Here is a 22,189-nt window from a genome sequence, read left to right as displayed (position 1 = left end):
TGATGACACCAGAAAGACCGATGGTACTGCATCTCCATTGAGTAATGGTTGTTCTTTAAATCCCATGTTATGTTTGATCATACTCTCAGAGTAGTCGTCCGGAAATGTGAAATGTTCGCTGCATACATGAGCCTGTAAATCTCTCGGTTCGGGCCGGCCACATTTCGCTAGCCACTGCCTCCGAATGTACTTCTTATGCTTACCTTTTGGCAACAGATGGAACCGAGCATTCCGTGGATTGTTCCTATCCGAATTATGGCAATATTTCGCGATACAGTGAGGCATATTTGAAGAGAGAAACTACAGTAAATAACATGGAGATCAACGTGTCTTCGAAAACCAAACGCATGGATTACGTCACGTCCGGGAAATGGCGGCGCCCACAGTGTTGATGTTATTTCGGTATATAATCAGTTTAAAATCACTGATAATGTCATCGGATTAAAAAAAAAAAAAGAGAGACTGGCAGAGACTGGTCTGTTTTATCGGATGATAATTTTTAAAAAATGAGTGTCATGAGCATACCATTCCTTTAAGAATTAAACCATGGGTTCAATGCTAGTAAGAGACACAACAGTAACTGGGATCATCTGCAGTCTTTTCTGTTTTTATTCCATTCCGACTATTTGTGTGAGAAAAAGTAACTTATTATAAAACTTCCAATGAGAAACGTCTGTTAACTAGCCCTAACCGTCTAGCCATGAGCAAAGCATTTGGGCCAACACTCTTCAGCACTGGGCCGCTCCACCATGTACCTGTGTGAATGTGCAGCAGAGAAAACAATGGGTGTTCTCAGTGAACCTTCTCTGGATAAATAAAGATGTAGAAGATAGAAAGCAAACAGTGAAAGGACTGCAATGTGTGTGTGCAGCAGCAGGGCGAGCTGGGCCGAGCAGTCTGATGATGATGAATAATCATACGCATTGAGGTCAAAGGTCAAGCTGTCCACGTGGGTCTGGTCTCTGTGACACAGTCCAGACATACTGCAACTGTGTGTTTGGGTATAATGTTTCTGTCGTGTGCATGCGTATGTATGATTTGAGCCCATGTGGAACAGGAAGAAGAATTTACTTGAGAATGAGTCGTTCCCCTAGGATGGAGTCATAGCAGCGGTGCTAAGGCACGCGGCCTAGGAAAATGTGAGCGCGGAGCGCGTGGAATTTTTGTGTGTGTGTGAAGTGCGAAACTCGCCAATATGTTTCTATGTGTCTGCCAGCACAAGAAGGGCTCTTGAGGCCTAGTACATACAGTGGCAATGTCTCAAGATTTAGCAAAATACACCTTTATTGAACATACAGTAACACAAATACTACAAATCCACAAAACAAACAATCACAAATCAAAAAGGGTCGCCACAAAGAAAATTTAAATAGTATATAGGGGAAACACTGCATCTGACCTTTTATTTTTATTTTATATAAATAGACATGTTAATGTAGATGAAATCATTTATTTGAAAAGCATTTTAAATGATGTCAAAGGAGCGATACACACACTTAAACCACACACACGTAACAAAATGAAAAATGAGGTGATAGAACTGCACATTCCACAGATGTACATGAGTCAAGGTGAAGATGGAGATGCGCTTGACTTTTTGTACAGACTGAACCTGTATATTGCAATAATAATGCGTGGCCTAACCTGTTGAAACACCAGTGGCACCACTGGATCAGAGAATACAATGTGTCATCCTGATGCTGGTACAATCTGAAGGCTCGGTGCATCAGGACAGGAGTAATATGAGAATTGAATTGAGCATAATACATTGGTATTTTATCCTCTGTTGTTTGTTCCTGATTCTTGAAATCGGACTTTTCTTGCCGGTTTCCCTTTCTGACACGACAAATTGTGGTTTTATTTAAGGCACCAAGAACACCTGATCTAATAAAGTGACCATTTGTAAAGATATAAATGTAGTGCGATGTGATCTTGACGTAACAGAGAAGTTCAGAGGGAGATTTTTGTCACTGCTGTATGCACGTGTACATGTGTTAGAAATGATTTTGTGTGCATGTCTCCACATAAGTGCCCATCTGTGTGCCTATGGGCTTTGTTCCCATGCTTCTGCAGGCCCCCCGCTGTAATTGCACCAGTAATTGGTGAAGTGATAACCCCATTTCCACAGGAAATGTGCCCCGGTTTCCTCGCCCCCGCCACCATCACCTCCCTCTGGTGGCGCAGCCAACAAAGTCCTCCCCCTGGGAACGTTGCACCAGACAGCTAAAGTTCCCTGCTGCTCGGCGAGTAGATGAACAGACGGACAAAGACAGACACACAAACAGACATCAGAAACAAAATACCCTCGTGTGTAGCTTACCAACACACTGACATGGAGGAAGCTGTCGGCTCTGAGGGAATAATTGGATAGATGAATGATACGTGTAGTGTGTGTGATTGGAAATCAGGAGGAAATGCTGTAAAACACCAGGAAAATAACTCAATTGGATTCCTAGGAGTGTGATAACCATTGAAAAATAAACTTATTTTATCATCTTTTATTTCATTTGTATCTATTATGTCACTCGTATTTCACTTTGCTGGTTTGCACTTACAGACCTATTACTTTGTCTACATACAGTTACTCCAGATGTGTTGCAAGTCCTGCCTTTTGTTGGGAAAGTTGTAACTGTCAGGAACTCAGGAATAACCCGGCCCTGCATACATGCTAACCAGATTAGCGAACTTCCTACCTGTCCATCATTGTGCAGGTTGTCATCTCAGCCTTGATGTGTTGCGCTGCCAGCATGGAAAGCAGTGCTAACGCTCACTGTTTGCATAATGGATACCTATCAGAGTGGTCAGATCTGATTTGTTGTTGCCATGACCTCCCTGCACCTCAGCTGCCAGTCTCACCTTCACAGTCCCACTTGAGCTCAAAGCCTGCAGGCATCTCAAGCATCGTTAAAAAAAGACTTGAGGAGCTCAGAGAAGGACACAGACATTTTTACCAAACCACTGATTATTTCTAAGCAGCATTTTATTCAATGATTCATGTCTTTTATTTGTATTTAATGATTTGTCAAAATATAAATCTTGATTTCCCAACACATCCCGAATAGGCATGACACCTTATTTCAAACAGACAGATACTTTGACAAACATACCAATATTAGCACCAGAGCATCAAAGCTTTGAGCTGTGATATTTGGAAGCACGACAGACCTAACAGGATTGCACATTTGTCCGTGAGTATCGGATATTTGTGGCTTCCCAAAGCCGATAACTATCATGTGAGAATCTCTGGCTTTAGCTCTTTAGTACTGTTGCTATGGTAACTTGCAACCTAATATAGGTTGAGAGCTGATATTAAACTGTCGACCATAACTAAAGACATATTGACAAACAACTTTAGCAGGTACTGCCTTCCCAACAAGAAACGGAAGAGGAATCTTTAGATCAGCTCCTTATTGTTAATCACATTCGGTCTGCTTCTGACTCTGTCACCTCATTCACACCAACGGTGTTTCGGGGCCGGTTCGGAGCTGGAGCTTGAAAAGCACCGGGTTTACCTGTTCACACCGCAGCGGAGCAGCCTCTTAGCTCCGGAATCCGGTTCGTTTCAAACACCAAAAAATTGTCCGGCCAGAGCAAAAGCACCGCATACGTCACGCTTACGTCGAGGCGGGGGCAGGGGCAGGGGCGGGATCAACTCCTGAACAACAACAAGAAGCCCGCGTTTTATCCAGCTTGTACACAACGATGGAGAAACGTAACAAGCAGCAGTGGTCCACTGAAGAGACCAGCTACCTACTGGGAATCTGGTCTTCCGAAGAGGTACAGAGGAAGCTGGAGCACAATCGGCCATTGTTGTTGTTGTCGGTGTCAGCTGTGAGGGGTTTCCGCGCGGTTTGGCTTTATGAAGCAGACACGCAAACGGTTACGTCATGACGCAAACGATGACGCAACGACGCAGCACCAGTCGGACTCTGGGCGGTGTGAAAAGAGCCGGAGCTAAACCGAAGAACCGGTTCTGAACCTGAAAAGCTCTAGCACAGAGCTTGAACCGGAGTTGCGTTGGTGTGAATGAGGTATGTGTCTACAGCGCAGCCATGGCTCCTGGGATCTATAGCTGCCTGTCTGCTAATGCAAATACTATTAGCTTCATTCTTTTGATCATTTGATTAAAGTCTGCAATGCATGTCATGTAGTAAATGCGATAATGCACACAGATCTGATCATTGATTTAAAAGAGTCCTGATGGACCTCATCTGCGCCTAATCTGTGTTAATGACAAGCTCGCTGGAACTGTTCCTCTTGTACATTCTGCACAAGTATCCAAGTGAGGAAAGTTGCCTCAATCAGCTTTAATATAAATAGTTGGAGTCGACTAGTCTGGAACTGTCTTGTGATTAAGAGACACATAATGACTGGTAAAATAAACAAACAAAAAATCTCAGTCAGAACAATATTTGAAAAACAGCTGGATCAGCACAAAAGCATCATTCATCTACTTTAGATTAACACCGAGCAAGAAACATTTACATGCACGGCAAGTTAAGTCTGTTTGCCCGTGTGCAGGGGTGTGTGTTAATGAGAAAGCCCGTCCACATGTGCATTGCCGTGTGTGTGTGTGTGTGTTGTGTGTGTATGTGTGTGTGTTGCAATGTAGGAATGTTCTTAGCTGTATCACACGGCACACATTTGCTCTAATCACATAGAGGTCCATCACAGCTCCCATGACCAGCAGCCTTTAATCTAATATTCACCATGGATAAAAATATCTAACACACACACACACACACACACACACACACACACACACACACACACACACACACACACACACACACACACACACACACACACACACACACACACACACACACACACACACACACACACACACACACACACCCATGTACGTATAAATGCACAAACAGTAAATAAACTAACTCAAGGGGGCAAATTTGGACAGGCTGATTCCATGCACTGCTATAAAGGAACCATTCACACACATTTCAGCGTGTGTGTCCGCATGTGCGTGCATATACCAGTAGGATTATGTCTTAGAATTTCTGTTCTTTTATGTCTTAACCTTTTCCGTCTTTGATTCACACCGACAGGAGTCAGAGGCCAATTGGCTCGGATCAGAGGTCATGACCCTCGTTGACCCCGCTGTCAACTTGATGCTGATAAGAGTGGCTGCTCTCAGCAGGCGTGTGTGTGCTGCAAGTGTGTGTGTGTGTGTGTGTGTGTGTGTGTGTGTGTGTGTGTGTGTGCGTGTGTGCGTGCGTGTGGGCAGAATGAGCATATTTGCTTTTATAGAAAATATAGTAGATTAAAACGTTTTTTCCACATCACTCCTACCTAGACTTACAATTTCTCCCCAAAGCAACGAGTATCCATCGTACCATAAATACTTAGATGTACTCTAAAAGGGCACATCATAATGTGCCCTTTTAGAAATTTGAAATGGAAGTACAGACATCTTGGTGAATGTTGTAGTGTTGTGGTCTGTGTTAAACCCATTTTTTTTACTTAGGTAGCAATAATACATTAAACAAATACTTTGTGACAAGTTAACGGTCTTGCATTAATGTAAAAGTACAAAAGTATAGGCATTACAATATACTTAAAGAATGTAAAACTAGTGGCACATGAAAGTAAAAGTGTTACTACACTCTAAAAACGAATTCAGGCGACCTTTCACCTCCACTTAATTAAATGCATGGTTGCAAGATAAAAATGTGAGTTAATTGATTTAGATACACATTTTAAGTTGCAAACATTAATTTATAAGTTGTGTTGACGTAATAATGTTGGTAATTACATCAACTTAATATTATGTGTAATTTGAACTCTGATTTCTGCGTTAATTGACTTAAAACTAAATTCAAGTTGTCGTAAGTAATGCAATTGGCTTGATAACTTAATTGTTCTACACCTTGAGTTAAGGAGTTCAAGTCCACTCCCACTTAACATGCCTGGACAAGTTCCCACAGTTAAGACAAATAGAAATATACAAAGGACATCTTAAGGTGAGTGTCATCTCTTGTCATTGAAATACAGTAGATAGCCTTATAGTGCACTGTATAGGCAAATTGCTGTTTGACCAAAATTAGCAGCCTTTGAACTGTGAATAGTTCTGTGAGAGGATACAAAGTAGTAGAGGCTGCTGTGAGATTAAAATTACTTTGGTTACTATTGTGATATAACTTTTTATTCAAAATAAATCTCGTGAAGCAGATCAAGGACATGCTTCTTGAGGTAGGATCGTTATTTAGAGTTGTCATTGAAATGAAAGTTGTTGGCGGTCATCCATTCAGAATATATTCATTTAGGTCATTTATCTGTTTTTCCTTTTTCAAAAATAGCAAAATACAATTGAAGTATGCAGAGAACTATATAAAAAATGTTTTCAACATTGAAATGAAGCTCAGTGCAAGTTCTTTCAGGAAGACTGGGTGTGTATACATTCACTCCGCAGCTGCATATCATCAGCTCATCACAGGCGTTCTCTTTAACCTATTACATTTCACCTCATTCTCCAGCAGCCAATCAACGTGCTGCAGCCAAACTATAAAATGGTTCTCCTCTGTCCTGCAGTCAGCTGTGATTTCAGGTGTTCATGCACCTTATCATATGGCATCTGTCAATAAATGTTCAAACTAAATGAATTCTCTCCTCATTGAAACATCACGTGTTGAAATAAACAACTGCAGTTCAAAATAAAAAGTGAATTGCCTAATATTTTTGTTGTGGAATCTATTAGTTTATTTCTTAAAGGCAAAAACATTAAAAAGCTAAGAAAAAAACTATTGAATACAATATATTTGGAGCAACTTCATTTATAAATGGTTGTCAACTTAAAAATGTGTGTTCACAATGATGGTAATTAAGTACATACAACCTAAAATTCCTTTTAAATCATGCGGTAAAACAAGTTGGAACAACTTAATTTTTTGAGTAATCAACTTCAAAACTTGTGTTTATAATAACAATTATTAAGTAAGTGGTAATTAAAAACACCTCTGATGCTCTCCCCTAACTCAAATAACTTTGTTGCTTTAACACAATTTCATTAGAAGTTGTCTTAACTCAATAAACATCGATGCAAACTGCTCTGTTGATTTTCTTTGTTGAGCCAAGGCATTTGTTTTTAGAGTGTATATCCACCATTGGCTACAGGATAGTTTAAGTGTTGCAACATTAAGCTCTGAAGAAACACTGCGCAGAGAAGTTTTACACAACCTCTTCATAGAATATAATTACAGTCGCTCTTTATTCTTAAACCAGCCTTTCCAGCATTATTAAATAGATTTTTCCGATGATTTCGGTTATTCTGTCTTGTACTCTCTGTACCACAACTCGCTTTTTTGGTATCTGATTTTTCTTCCAGCTTTCAATGCAATTTAAAGGCATTCAGGAGCTGAGAAGTCATTTGAAAAAAAATAAAATAAATGTAATTCAGAGATTTTGAAAAGGCTGCAGAGTTGGAAAAACAGATTGCCTCAGGGTCGATAACAACATTACAAACAGACGGATGAATGCTAGAAAAAAATGCACTTACATTTTCACACTTCTAGAAGTATTTAGACAGAAGTGACTGTAGACTGTGTGAGGTGAAACGCTCGACCTTTCCTGACTGTGTTTGCAACAATTTCATTTGGTCTTGGCAGGCGTGTGTTAATATCCTGTTGAATGTTGATCATGACAGATAGCCAGGCAGCATGGCAAGGTTGCCACTTTTTTTATTCTGGAAATGTGTGTGTAATTGAATGCGTAACCGTATGTGTGTGTGTGCCCTCCTGTTAACTTAACATATTTCATCTCATGGAAAAACACTCCATTATTCTAAACTGCCCTCTGTGTTTTAGCCAAAGTGTTGATGAGCGGTGTGAGCCAAATCCTTCATAACTGTGTGTGTGTGTGTGTGTGTGTGTGTGTGTGTGTGTGTGTGTGTGTGTGTGTGTGTGTGTGTGTGTGTGTGTGTGTGTGTGTGTGAGAAGGTGGGGCATGGAGCCAATGCCAAGAGACACTCCTCGACACACACCACACATACCCCCTCAAAAAATTATGTCGGCATGGTTGCTGTTTCCAAGGCAACTGTCCCAAGAGTTAGGGTGGGGTGGGTGCAGCTGGTGTTTCTCGACTTATTCCGGTTTGCATATGTATGTGTGCGCATGGCAGGGGGAAAGAATGTGTGTGTTTTTATACTCAATAGGAGGCATTCATCTTTGTGAGGTCAAGATGGGAGACAACAACAATCTGAACAATTCTGCGTATGTGTGAAGGTGTGACATAGATAAAGGAGGTGTATACAAACTGGGAGGTTGTGATGTGTGTGTGTGGAAGCTAAATCTAAATGTGTTTCAGTCTTCAACATGTGCTGCTGACTCACCATTGCACCCACTTTCTATCTTTGTAAATGTGTGTGCATGTGTTTACAAAGAAACTCCTAGTTCCCTCTTAGTTCTGAGTGTCATCTTTATGCCATAATGCTGATTTAATGCACTCTTAAGTGAAGATGCGAGCTGGATTTCAGCCTGTCGGAGCCAATAGGATCTCGTGATGCTAACAGTTGCTGAACGTCACTTGGGTTTCCACCGAAGACGTGGTTTCACATTCAATTAAGCTGAGCTCTTCCTTTTATATTGAATTAGGCAAGGTCATGGCGTTCTTGTGGCACACACTGTAATTCAGATGAAGTGCCTGATGCTTGAGTAGGCAGAGCAAGGCATGAATTCCACCAGGGTTAGATTCCCTGTGAAGACGAGGGTATAAACGTCTTTATTGATAGGCGTTGGGATGTAGTTTCATCTTATGAAGTTAAGTAGGATATGCTTGGAATTCTAATAGCTGTACCCATGAAAACACGGTCAGGAAACAGAAAGGGACATTGCCTTGTGCTGTTTTCAAAGTTGTATTTACTTCTTTGTGTGATGTTTGCAATTCAACACCATGTTTGGAAAAATGTTAAGGAGGTAAAATGGTATCGACGACTGTTGAAGTACTTTAGCAAGTCCCATTTTGTGGATTAAAGCAATCACATAACGGAATGAGTGTCGACATTTTTTAAATCATAGCTTTCAGAAATGTGACACAATAAGAGGCGAGCATGAGTTAAAAATAGCATAGGTAAAAAAGCAATAAATAAATACATAATAATAATAATAACTTTTGGCACTCAAATGTCCATCATGATATTGATGTTTGTTTAAATGTCAGCTAACTTTGCGAGCTAGCTGTAGAACTGTACTACTACTTAACTGTACTACTACTTTGAAACAGGCATCATCTTCAATAGATGATCCTAATGTCTCAATTATGCGGCTGGAAATGCATCTGGACATAATGCAGATTATTGCTTATCCAACCAGAAAATAGGTTTATGTTAATCATTCCGATGTCAATATCCTTCTCTGTAAAAAGGTAATTGTACTCTGCCTTAAGTACCCTTATGTAAGTCAAACAAAATACAACTGCGAACAAGAAGGTTGTGTCAGACCTAATAATGTAGTGGTAACAATAGGCCAATAAGGGAAGTCATCAAGGTATAGGGACATGTTATGGGACAACATTGGGACATTTGGTTAAGTTGGTAATCAGTGTTGTGTTGCAAGTCGTTGTCATAACTCAAAAACCAACAAAAGTTCTTGGAACATATAAAAAAGACAATGTTGACAACTTGGGTTTAAATCCATAGTTTTGGTCATCATTCCAGCTGATTGTGATACAATCTGGCTGTTAAAATGCATTGCTAGCATGTGGGGATGTGGTGACTCTGGAACAAAAGCAACGTTTAAACCAAACAAACAGAAATCCTGAATGCTGCTGTGCTGATGCGCCCACTGTGATTAATGAAGGCAACATCAGTGTGAGGCAAAAACAATTTACCTCTCTGACCGTTGGCTGAATATTAATCACAAAATACCCAGTGGCTCATAAGCGAGGATTTCCCACTGAGCTAAAGTATAGGTTTCTACTTTGTGCCTGCAAAGCTTTTCCTCCTACTGTGACTGTTTCAAATTATCTCGCCATTTCCATGGAGTCATGTCTTCCTCTCTCTTTCTCCTCTCCTCATTTTCTCTCTGCTCATCCATCTCTTGTGTTTTCTCCCGACTGTCAGCATGTTGTTGCTCTTATTACTGTCTGCAGCATCGGGCCATCTTTCTCTTCTTCTTCCCCCTTCATCAGACTTTTTTCTGCCTTGCATACTTTCCCTTCTTCTCTGAACTTTGTTCTACTCTTCTCCTAGCACCTAGTCTTCCCACCTCTTTCTCTATACCTCTATACCCAATCATCATTTCTCACCCTGTCAGCATATCGTCTTTTCCTCTCACTTTTGCCTCTTTTTTCTTCCGCCTCTCTCCTTTTCCTCCTCAATTCACCTCTCTATCCATCATTATTCCCTCTGTTATTACGGGGCCATTTCCCCTCCCGCTCTGGGCTACTCTTCCCCTTCATCCTCCTTTCTCACTTCCTCCTCAATCCTCCCATATGCCCATCATCCCCCCCCAGCCCTGTCATCTCCACATGAGCTCTCGCTTCTATCCTTGTTGACCTTTCCTGCCCAATCTCCACCTGTCTTCTCCCATCGCTCCTCTTCCTGCTCCTCCTCATCATCATCCATCAATTTTTATTAATTTCCTCCATCAAGATTTCCTTTCACTCCGCTCTCCTCCTCCCCTCTCCTCCTCCGCTCTCCTCCTCCCCTCTCCTCCTCCCCTCTCCTCCTCCCCTCTCCTCTCATCTGTCTGTCATCATGTCATGTTTTGACATTTTTCCTATTCTCATCTCGTATCTGTTTTCGCCCATCGGACTGTTTTCATCTTCTTGTCAGTCTGCCCTGTCGTTATGCCCACATCCCTCCCTCCTCCTATTTGGGATTTTAGCTTTTTTATTGTACCCTTCTCACATTGATTTGCTGTTTTGTGTGCATAGTGAAGAATACAGATGTTCAAAAACGATTTCAGCATTGCAATACAAGGATCAGATCGGACAAGTTCAACTAAGTTTTCTCTGTACCAAAGGAAAAGTGAAACTGCTCTAGTAATAGTGGGTCCTGTCCGGATCACTTAATTACATTGCTGACATTAAATACCAGCCAGTAACTGTAAAATAAAAGTCACATGGGCTCCCAGCATGCAGCTTGTTAATTGGGCAGTGTTTTTCCAGACCTGTCACTCCACCTTGTTAGACATTTTGATGAAGTTGGACCAGGTCCAATGTCCTGATTCAAGTTCCTGTTTACGACTTAAGCATGATGGACTTTCCACATTCTCTTTGTCCGGTGCTCATGGCAGTTAAAAGCACGTGAGGAGATGGCTGAATATGAAGTTTAATATGCAAAACACGAGGGTACTATCGATCGATTCGTTTTTTCGATTAATCGGTTGGTCCATAATTTGTGAGAAGATAGTAAAAAATAGCATCATAGTTTCTTAAAGTCCAAGGTGATATAGGGTTTAGCAGTCTAAAACGGAAATATACAAAGTTAACGTGATATTAAACAGAGAAAAGCACAACATCTTCATATTGTAGATCCTAAAAAAAGCCCCTGGCCATCTGCCGGCAAAAATGACTAAACGATCAATTGATCATTTCATTTTTTGCAATTGTTTTTCTGTCAATTGATTATAGCCTTGGAGCTATAGTTACCAAAGGAAGAAAGATCAATACTTGGGTTACCGAGGCAACGAGATAAACAAGAAGAACTTGCATTCCCAGAGTGCTGTAGCTGACCCTTTACTTGTTTCATGGTTATTGTGCCGTTTATTCAGATTACATTCAAAATCCCACAAAAAGCACTCCATGGTCCAATGTGGTTATTTGATAAGACCAGAATTTAGCATGGCCCTGTCTTGTTCTTGAGTATTATATTTGTACAAACTGATAAAAGACTCTCTCCGTGTCTCTCCTGCCATGTCTTCATCCATCCTTGTATCTGATTCCAGTCTGTCACCCTTTCAGGGTCCTTCTCAGAAGTGTCGTCTCATTTATTATTAAGTCTTTCGAATCGATCTCCTGCACCTCAACAGGGTCTCACTTCTCAACCTATCCATTCTCCCCTTGTTCTGTTTCCCTTCTCTTCCAGTTTCAATCTTCAACCAGTCTCCTTCATCTATAAGTCTCTTGAGCTTTTCTAAACTCTTTTTTCTTTTTCTAACTCACATGTCTACTAACATGATATGTAGCAAATCAAGAACATACAGCAACATGTTGAAGACATCCAGAGTCATTCATTACCTCATTCTGAGAGCCCACGTCTGCTTCAGTCAGCGGCAAACCCATTTATATTGTGATGAATACTTGATATTTCTGTTTGTTAGGCTGTTCAAAAAGGCAGAGGTAGTGTGACTAGCAGTTTTATAACCCATCGTCCTACAACAGGATGGTGTTGGCTAATTAGAAATCATTTCATAGGTTTAAGCTTTATGAGAAAAGTACATTGGTAAGCTTTCCATTGCAGGTTTATGTTTGCTTTTGATCCTTACAACTGATAGAAAGTCATTGAATGTTAAAGGATTTTATTGACCCGATCATATTCTGATGATCTTAGTGTCAGTTCAGATTCATCTGCTTGAGGGATTCACACTGCAGAGGAGGAAGCACCACTTGAACGATATAAAACTAAACATGATATTTTTTAATAAGAGTGAGCTGAGTGAAAGATGATAAATCATTAATAACTTCTTTAAATCTTCCCTTGAGTGAACCAACATTGTGTGCTAAGGCAACATTGGGGAATAATTCATCTTAATTACAAGCTGTATTATTATCTCATAAATCCCATTCCTCCTTTGGGTCTGGTTTATACACTCAAAGTGGAAACTCTTATGCCTCTCGTCCCTTTGGTATCCTTTGCTAAAAGCAGAACGGCCAGGTTGCTTAACAGGAGAATGCTGCGTGCGTTTCACTAACATAATGTGCCCACTGTTCGGTGTTTTGAAGTTCAAACCGTGTTTTATAAGCTCTGTCTGCCTCTCACTGCTATTTAGAGCTGCCAACGTGTGAAGCCCGGTTCTGCTTCAGAGCCTATATGTTTGTGCTTTTAGCTTTGTGAGGCCATGCCAAGTCCGATCCACTGAAGAACACTTGGCAGTCAAAATATAAAAGTTAACACAAGACAGACAGACAGACAGACGTGTGGTGTTCTCATAGTTCTCATAGTTCTCATAGTTTACACGGTGCAATATTCTTATCATTTTAAAGCGTTTAAGATGCCTGCTGTGTCATCAAACTGTCTGTCTGGAGATGTAGTTTAGGTACAGTGTGTTTGATTATTCACAAAAAGAGATTGTAGCTACTTTGGTTTGACCTGAGTGTGTATAGTGTGAGGATAAGACGAATAAATCAAACCAATAGTCCGTGTGAGGAAGATTGAGGGTGTTGTGAAAGTTAGTCTTTGACCATTTTCTAAGTTTAGGTGGTTGTCTGTTATAAAAAAGAATTCTCGCAACAAATCTTTGCATTCGGTGCTGTCTTTTAAAAAATATGTTTGGATTCATTGTTGTTCCATATACCCATGCATACGGTTGCCAACAGGTGGAAATGCATTACAAAACATTTCCATTAGGAGTAACACGCTGCCTCATGAAAACGCTGTAAATATAAAATGCTGCTGCTGCAAAAGAAATTGCAAGAAGCTCAAAACTAAATGGAAATGGGGACACTAAAAAGGACCGCACAGAGCTGGGAACGCAGCGCTTGTTGACGTTTGGGAATTATAAAGTTGGCCAACTGTCACTGTTTACAGAGTTAGTCTGTTTCAAACTCTGGCCGTACCAAATAACTGCACTGGACTGATGATAGTATGTCCTCACTGTAGTGCTTTTTGTAAAGATTGTGAATTGTGAACAAATGATCTGTGAATCGAAGTGTTTTGGCCAAAGTAGCGTGTCTGCACCTGTTTGCCACCATACATGTGTGTAAACCAAATTTCTAATTTTTATGATAACTTTACTCTATTTGCTCAAATTAAGCCAGAATTAGACGTCAATTAGCAAACTTTTACTTCGCATACATACTAGAAGCAGTCTGGAACTCATTACTTGGGTTATAACAACAACTTCAATTTTACATTTGTTTGTGAACGGACTTCCAGTCTTTAAGCTTTGCAATTCGAATCAAATCCTGTCATAAGCTCCATAGTTAATGCATACAGATGGCAGTGAAGTCAGTCTTCTAATCTAACTCCCTGCAAGAAGTGCTTATTGTTCACTTCCTTCAGATTTTCTTGCACATTTTCGATTCTAATCCTTCATTTGTCTTCCTCTCCCTAATCAGAGCTGATCCAGAATGGCCGCCTGCTGACGCTGCCCCTGGTGGCCGGAGACATGCAGTATCTGCTGCCTGACGAAGACAGGAAGCGCCTCTACGTGGCCATGAAAGATAACCTGCTGTCTACCAGTCTGGATGACATAACGCAGAACCCACGCAAGGTTAGAGCTGGAGGACATACACACACTCATTTGCACATACCACCTGCGGCAAGGTGCATTACTACACACATGCCAAAGATTGTTGATGAATGCTTGGAGATAAACACAGATAATGAATGTGAGGGCTTTGATGGCACTAATGATTAATATGAGGAAGAGGAAACTCACACCCCTCTGAGCGCCTATCTGTCTCTAGTTCCTTGCTCTTATTACATCAGTTTCTTCCTGAGTCCCCTGCTTCCTGGTTTTTACCTTCTTTGACTCTAATCAAGAAGAAATAACTTTCCACATATACAGAAACAATGTTTAGTAGTATATTACACAATCTGTCCCTCGCTCCAACTTGGCCTCTCCATAAAAGCTGCAGACTGTTCTATAAAACATCTTCTAAATGTGGATTTATTTCTTGGCCTCTCCACCATGTGTTGTTTAGTTTATCCACTGATAGTTGGAGGGATTTCAAAAGCCTAAAAAGCCTGTGTTAGTTGTAGGACTTAAAGGTGCCCTGTGGACTTTTCTTGTAAACAAACAAAAGGGATGTGTATATTCAATATTACTCACCAAAACACATTGTGTACAAACATGAGGTCTCAAAGCACGTCAAATGCATTTATTTGATCGTAAAACATTTGCAAAACCGCAAAAGCATTTTAAATCCATCAATTTGTACATCCACATTTACTAGCTTGCAGTCGTCTTCTTCCCTGCCTTACGTAGCGCATTGTTGCATATGTTGGCACGTTACTGCAACCCGTTGATCGCTGGAATATTGTGACGCCATTGGCAAGATGCATCTCTGTGTGTGTGTGTGTGTGTGTGTGTGTGTGTGTGTGTGTGTGTGCGTGTGCGTGCGTGTCCGTCCTTATGTGTGTAAACAAAATCGAGGCTAACTCATTGCAAAAACATTTCCATAGGGCAATGGAGGTCTACTAAAGCCTTTTGAAGCTTAAATATAACCAAAACGACTTAACTACTACTGTACTAGCAATGAAGCATAGCATTCTTTTGTTGTCTCATTATTTGTCACTTTCCAAAACGGACCAATACATAACAAGATAATGGGTTCCAGTAACAAATAATTTCTTTCACTTTTTCCAAATTCCTACCTCTGCCGGGCACTATTATACCTTTAAAGAAAAACAGCAGACATGTGGAAGCCTTTTTATTGATTTATTATAATAGTGAGGGCTTCTGCTCACTTGCCATTTCTGATTTAGTGGATTTATCCATTTCGTTTTAAGTTTATATAAACAGTTTAAAGACCAGGATGTTACCATGTTGACAATCATATACAGCTTCATGATATAAACCTTAAAACCCTGAGGTGGACCCCCTGCTCTGACCTCTCGGAGTTCAGCTGGTCAAGTTCTCACCCTGACACAAGTCTCTATTCCTTATGTGTGTTGTTACCATAAGAATAATACAGCAGAACCACCATTTTAATTTAAATCAACATAGCATAATGATAACAACGGCGGCCATTTTTATGTGTTGCAGAGCCATTGCGACTTGTAGAGCGGTCAAGGACTCACAGAGGTGAGGTTTGGCAGTAAACATACAAAGCCAGAGGAAATAAGTGATATGAATTCACTTTATGCGTCAGTCACACACTCACAGCATTGGAAAACACATTGCTATAATTGTCTGTGAAGCGTTAAAACATGGTCCAATTAGCAAGTTAACTAACAAGCCAGCTAGGCTGCTAGGTAGCTTGCTTACTGTTAGCCAGCAGAAACTCTGGGTAGATGTTAACGGCCCCTCTGCCCAGTCTTCCACTGCTCCGGAGAAAGGAAAGCTAATTAGCTAACTATGCGACTCCAGAGCTGGGTCCACTCTTTTTCATGGCGAGACGTGACCTTACTTTGTCCCCACTGACTTGTGAGGTCATCATAACAACTTACAACAATCCACATTTTCTTTAGCACCAATCGAAGTACCACGGCAAACCGTTTAATGTGTGTCCAACTCTGTAAAACTCTCCTTATATGGTCGCTACACACTTAGTTCCTCCAGTGCTGCTTGACAAAGGTTTAAATGACACAACATGTCCAACCCGGGTGTAAGGCCCAAACCATGATTCCTAGAAAACAGAGCATCTTATAGCTGCATAGGGAAATAAAATATGGATGCAAACTGTTACATAAGTTACAGGTTTGTTACCGTATCCAGTTTCATGCTGCAGCTATGATTTTGAATGTAGACGGATAAGGTGACATTTCTTTCAACCAGTCTGCTTAGGTTCAGGGTTACAGAAAGGACAGTGTCTGTGCTGCTTTTTTAAAAGCCTGCAGACTCTAATCAATAGCCTCATCTGTCCGTTGTACACGTAAGCTATCAGATAACTGACAGGGAGGCAAGCAGACAAACTACCAGTGAAGCAGACAGACAGACAGCAGTCAAGCTGGCCAGCCACCCACTCAGCTCGGCAACCGGCCAACTAAAGATAGATAGTCATATCAAACTCGTAACTCAACGGTGTGCTGGCTGTAAAGTCATACATCTGTACATACAGTATTTATAGTCTGTGTATACTGTTCCAGCTCGGTGCAGTTCTTCCCTTGTGGTGTTCAAACCACTCAGTGCCATATTCTCCACATTCCTGTTTGTTTTCTCTGCTACTGACACCCAGAGCTCCGTATCAGTGCAGCTTGAGGCCACTTCATTCCTACTTATGTATTGCTTTCTTTTCATGATTTAAACCTCACGCATACTTTTTATATATGTGCAGTCTTACTGACTCAATCGAACTGATTTTGGCACCGAGAGATGGACACGTAACCAGATCCTCCGATTCATCCCATTGCAGTGCAGAGTGCCAAACATGACGCGGTTGCCTTCAGTTGCATTTTCACTTTGATCAGACCAAAAACCCTCAATACATTCCTTCTGTGTGAGTGTGCAGCTGGCAGCCCACATTACACAAAGGGTCACAGAGAGTTTGAGTGTGTGTTTGTGGTTTTTGTTGCATATTTATTCTTTATTCATTCTCCGTACTTCTTTGTTTCCAATTTATTTTCTTTCTTTCTTTCTTTAAATGAGTAATTTCTAAAAATCTATTACCTTCAGATTTTTCCTCCCGGTGAGTTCTATATTTCGCATAAACTGACAACCAGCACGCTTTTCTCAGAGAGGTACATTTCCATTACACAGGGTCCTTACCTGGTGAGAATCCTTTAGTGGTGGTCAGTGTGTGGTATTTGAAGATAAGGGGGAAACGTGGGCTCTAATCTAATCTGATCGTCTCTGCTCCGCCAAAGGCTCTGCGGGAATGACTACACCAGAGAGCCATTACTGGACGGTCAGAATAAATTGTTTCCTGAACGCACCATCATTTGTCATTAGTCCCTTTCAAACAGTTGATGTTACATTTTCTGGATCCAATATCCACGCACATATCGCATCTTATTTATGTGAGTATTAATGATGATATTCGAGAAGTTCATTAGTTCATTGCCACTTTTAATTTTAGAGTTAAGTTCCTGCATTTCCTTCAGTGAACTTTGCAGTTGTTATGGTATGTAGAGATAGATGAGAATGATGAGTTATCATATCAATTCAATCTTTGCTTGAATGACTGACTCAGGGAAATATTTAGATTAGTCATGTAGCTGCCATTTCCCATGAAGCCATATTTTCTTTTTCTCTCTTACTTTATCAAAGCCCTGTCTATTATTTGTTGCCCTAATCGCTTGACATGAAAGCAGGGAATTTTATAAATATATATACTTATCATTAACACAAACAAGGCAGTTTTATGAAATAGAGACAACAACTGAAGGAAACATGTCATTAGTTCCATTAGTCCATACGTCCACTGGTGAACTAATATGTACTTTGATTAGAAATAATACTTTTCATTAGTGATTCTCTTAACTGAACCCAGGATGAATCTATTAAAAAAGCAAACACACACACACACACACACACACACACACACACACACACACACACACACACACACACACACACACACACACACACACACACACACACACACACACACACACACACACACACACACACACACACACACACACACACACACACACACACACACGTCCAAACCTAAACAGGCCTGAGGCAAATGTAACCTGATTCCTGAACAACCTATTTATTCAGACAGTTTGGAAAAAAGTGAATAAACACTGTCTCATGCCTTCCCGAAATACCTTAATTAACGTCTGAATATGTGGCTTCGGGGCACATCTGACAGGTTCCATTGCGTACCTCATTTCTGCATTACAGATTTGTCTTTCTTTTAACCTCTGGAAAAGTGTCATTTTTTTGGCAGATATGCACAGGGCAAAGAGCCTACATACATTATGAAAATATACAGATGTTATAAGTATAGTGAACTGGTCTGCTGTGGAACGGCTCACGATTGGAAAAAGACATGACTCATGAATGTTAGCTTCTGTGTGGGCACATTGCTGAACATAAACAAATCAGCCCACATTTTTATTACCTAGCCAGAGTGCTGTTCTTTTTAACATAATATTCATAATTACATTCTCAGAAATTAGGTCAGAAAAACCCTTAAAACTTGTTGCAAAGAAAAAATAAAGTTGACATGACATAGAAAGAGGAGTTGAAATTCAGTTTGGGTCCTTAGATTTGGAAAAAGTGCTCTCAAACTCTGTCTATAAGCAGGATTGATTAGCATTTTAACAATGGAGTCTGCTATAATGCCACTCTAAGCCATAGTTTACTGCTGTTACAAAGCGATTTGCTAACTAGGACTGGTGTATGCACATGAATGATAATGGTTTACATTTAGACAGAGGCTTGCTTATTCATTAAACAAGAAAATGAACTGATAGCTTTTTCCAATCTAATGACAACAGTTGCATTATTGTGCTCATGTTGCTGTAGCTAACACTGCAGTCACAGTCTAACAATAGATGCATTTGTCATGTTGCCACCATCACTGCCGCTCTGACAGCTTGCCTCATCATTAGGACTCTGCGTTGCTGCCAGTTACTTTTTATATTCTCCTCCCTGAAGCTGCCTCCCAAGAGGTATTCAAATCTGCCTCGTCTCTTCATGTTGTTTAAAATCTAGATTAGTCATGTTTCGCTGCCTCGTTCCCAACACAATGGTGACATATTTTTATCAGGAAAATGTTGAGTGAGTAACAAACACTGTTTTTAAATATCTTTCTCCCCCTCTTTTTCTTTCTTTAACTCTCTCGCTCTCTGTAGCTGTACTGGCCAGCCAGTCCAGACCGAGTCCAAGAATGTCTGATGGCTGGGAAGGATCCAGAGGTGATTCAGCACAAACACAAACACAACCACACACACACACACACACACACACACACACACACACACACACACACACACACACACACACACACACACACACACACACACACACACACACACACACACACACACACACACACACACACACACACACACACACACACACACACACACACACACACACACAGAGACACACACACACACACACACACACACACACACACACACACACACACACACACACACACACACACACACACACACACACACACACACACACACACACACACACACACACACACACACACACACACACACACACACACACACACACACACACACACACACAGAGACACACACACAACAACAGTACGATTGCATAAGCAAAGCAACATGTACTACAGTGTGTAGCCGTAAACGCAGGTGAACATTTATATATCTGTTCAGATCAGAGTTCAGGTTTAACATATTTTTTTCTTATATTCAATGATATACTCTCACATAAAAAAAAACAGCGAAGAGATCAGCATCAATAAAGCAAGACAGTGGCATGGTAGATTACAATCTGGAGCGGAACTAAAGCTGAATGCATCTGATTCATTTGGTAACAATAAACAGACAACACAGCTCTGATCCTGGCAAAGTTATCAAGATTCAGGTTAGCATCAGTTATTCAGGCGACAAAACAACATGTCCGGGACTAAATGGAAAGACTTTGACAGAGAAGAAAAAGACAAACAGGTGATGCTTATCAAGAAATCAAATCTTACTTTCTGTTTGGTGGAGCCACCTTTTTTCATAGAAACTTGTCACATGCCCAACAGATCCTGCCCTCCATTATGTTATTTCAATATAATTCAACCAGGCTCGTTTTGTTACTACTTTCCCAATATTGTTACTTGCTGATAGAAATGCAACCAATTCATATAAAGTCATTACTTACTCATATATGTAATAAAGCATTTACAAATATAATTTCTTCATACTCACATTGTTCCCTCTCAATGTTTGTGTGTTTCTCTCTCTGTCCAGTTGGAGTGTGCTAACTTCCTGAGAGTTCTGCAGCCTTTTAATCAGACCCACCTCTACGTTTGTGGCACTGGCGCCTTCAACCCCCGATGTGCTTTCATAGCTACAAGCATCTTCCAACAGGTAATACTGCAAGCACACATATGCACACAAACAATGACTTTCTGAAGACACTTCACCAGTTAGAAAGTGGTCCACCTGTCACATTTAGAAGAAAATAGCTTTTATTTCAGTTTCCCAGATACATATTTATAGTACTCAGAATGTTGGTAAATATATTATTGTATATAACTATCAGATCAGTATCAGAAGCCAAAGAAACTTGATGTGGAGATCCCTAGTTTGAGTCTCCCCTTCTGCGCCTTAACATACACTGTCCGTTTCTCAATGTCGAGTAAACCTGCTGCAGAGCCACTATTTCAAGTATACTACGTCATCGAGTGGCGCTGAAGGACTGTTTAAAAATGCATGTTAAATGCCCAGCATTCGGCGTCACTCTATGACGTAGTATACTTGAAATAGTGGCTCTGCAGCAGGTATACTCGACATTGAGAAACGGCCACTCACTGGCCACTTTATTAGGTACACCTGTTCAATTGGTGGTTAACGCAAATATTTAATCAGCCAATCACATGGCAGAAACTCAATGCATTTAGGCATGTAGTCATGGTCAAGAGGATCTGGTGAAGTTCAAACTCAAAATAAGAATGGGGAAGAAAGGTGAACGAACGTGGCATGGTTGTTGGTGCCAGACGGGCTGGACTGAGTATTTCAGAAACTGCTGTTCTACTGGGATTTTCACACACAACCATCTCTAGGGTATACAGAGAATTGTCCGTAAAAGGGAAAATATCCAGTTCTCAGGGCGAAAATGCCTTGTTGATGTCAGAGGAGAATGTCCAGACTGGTTCAAGATGATATAAAGGCAACAGTAACTCAAATAGCCACAAGTTAAAGCGATGGTATGCAGAAGACCACCACAGAACATACAACACTTGGAACCTTGAAGCAGATGGGAAGACCACACCGGGTGCTAGGAACAGAAAACTACAATTTGCATGGTGTAACTCATACTTACTTGCTGACAGTATGGAGAAAATATGAGTTGTGAATCACCCCAGATGGGACTTGAACCCACAATCCCTGGCTTAGGAGGCCAGTGCCTTATCCATTAGGCCACTGGGGCTTTGCACACCACATTTTTAGCATCTCACCAAAAATGTGTTTGACTACAAAGTGACAATAAGGGTTATCGTACTATAATACGATGGCTACACGACGGAATTGCGAGGTTTTCACGTAGTCGTGTTGCCTTTCTAAGACAATCGGGCAGCTTCTTGTTTCCTTCGTATTGTCTTCGTGAGGCGGAAAATGCCCGATGACACGATTGGACAAGATGCCCTCACGAGTGCCTTACGAAGGGCAAAATGGACACGAATTCAACACGAAAATGAACCTTTCAGCAATTGTTTTGGCGTGCCAACGATTTTGCCACCGCTCACGAAGTTG

The 22,189-nt window shown here is 40.8% G+C and overlaps 1 protein-coding gene and 1 non-coding gene across 3 annotated transcripts in view; one reads left to right on the top strand and one right to left on the bottom strand.

Moving 5' to 3' along the window:
* The window catches only part of sema3h (sema domain, immunoglobulin domain (Ig), short basic domain, secreted, (semaphorin) 3H), an 82,933-nt gene that overhangs the window by 16,671 nt on the left and 44,073 nt on the right, over window positions 1-22,189 (top strand). For both annotated transcript variants that reach the window (XM_034087411.2, XM_034087410.2), the window contains exons 2-4: window positions 14,233-14,387; window positions 19,589-19,651; window positions 20,684-20,803. In XM_034087411.2, the coding sequence (XP_033943302.1) occupies window positions 14,233-14,387; window positions 19,589-19,651; window positions 20,684-20,803 (338 nt within the window). The remainder of the gene's footprint in view (window positions 1-14,232; window positions 14,388-19,588; window positions 19,652-20,683; window positions 20,804-22,189) is intronic.
* On the bottom strand, window positions 21,794-21,866 carry trnar-ccu (transfer RNA arginine (anticodon CCU)). Its single transcript has one exon. It is a non-coding gene; the product is annotated as a tRNA-Arg (tRNA).

The sequence above is a fragment of the Pseudochaenichthys georgianus genome, chromosome 7 (assembly GCF_902827115.2).
Source record: "Pseudochaenichthys georgianus chromosome 7, fPseGeo1.2, whole genome shotgun sequence".
In the NCBI taxonomy this organism is placed as follows: domain Eukaryota; kingdom Metazoa; phylum Chordata; class Actinopteri; order Perciformes; family Channichthyidae; genus Pseudochaenichthys; species Pseudochaenichthys georgianus.
This window is presented reverse-complemented; position numbering and strand designations above follow the sequence as displayed.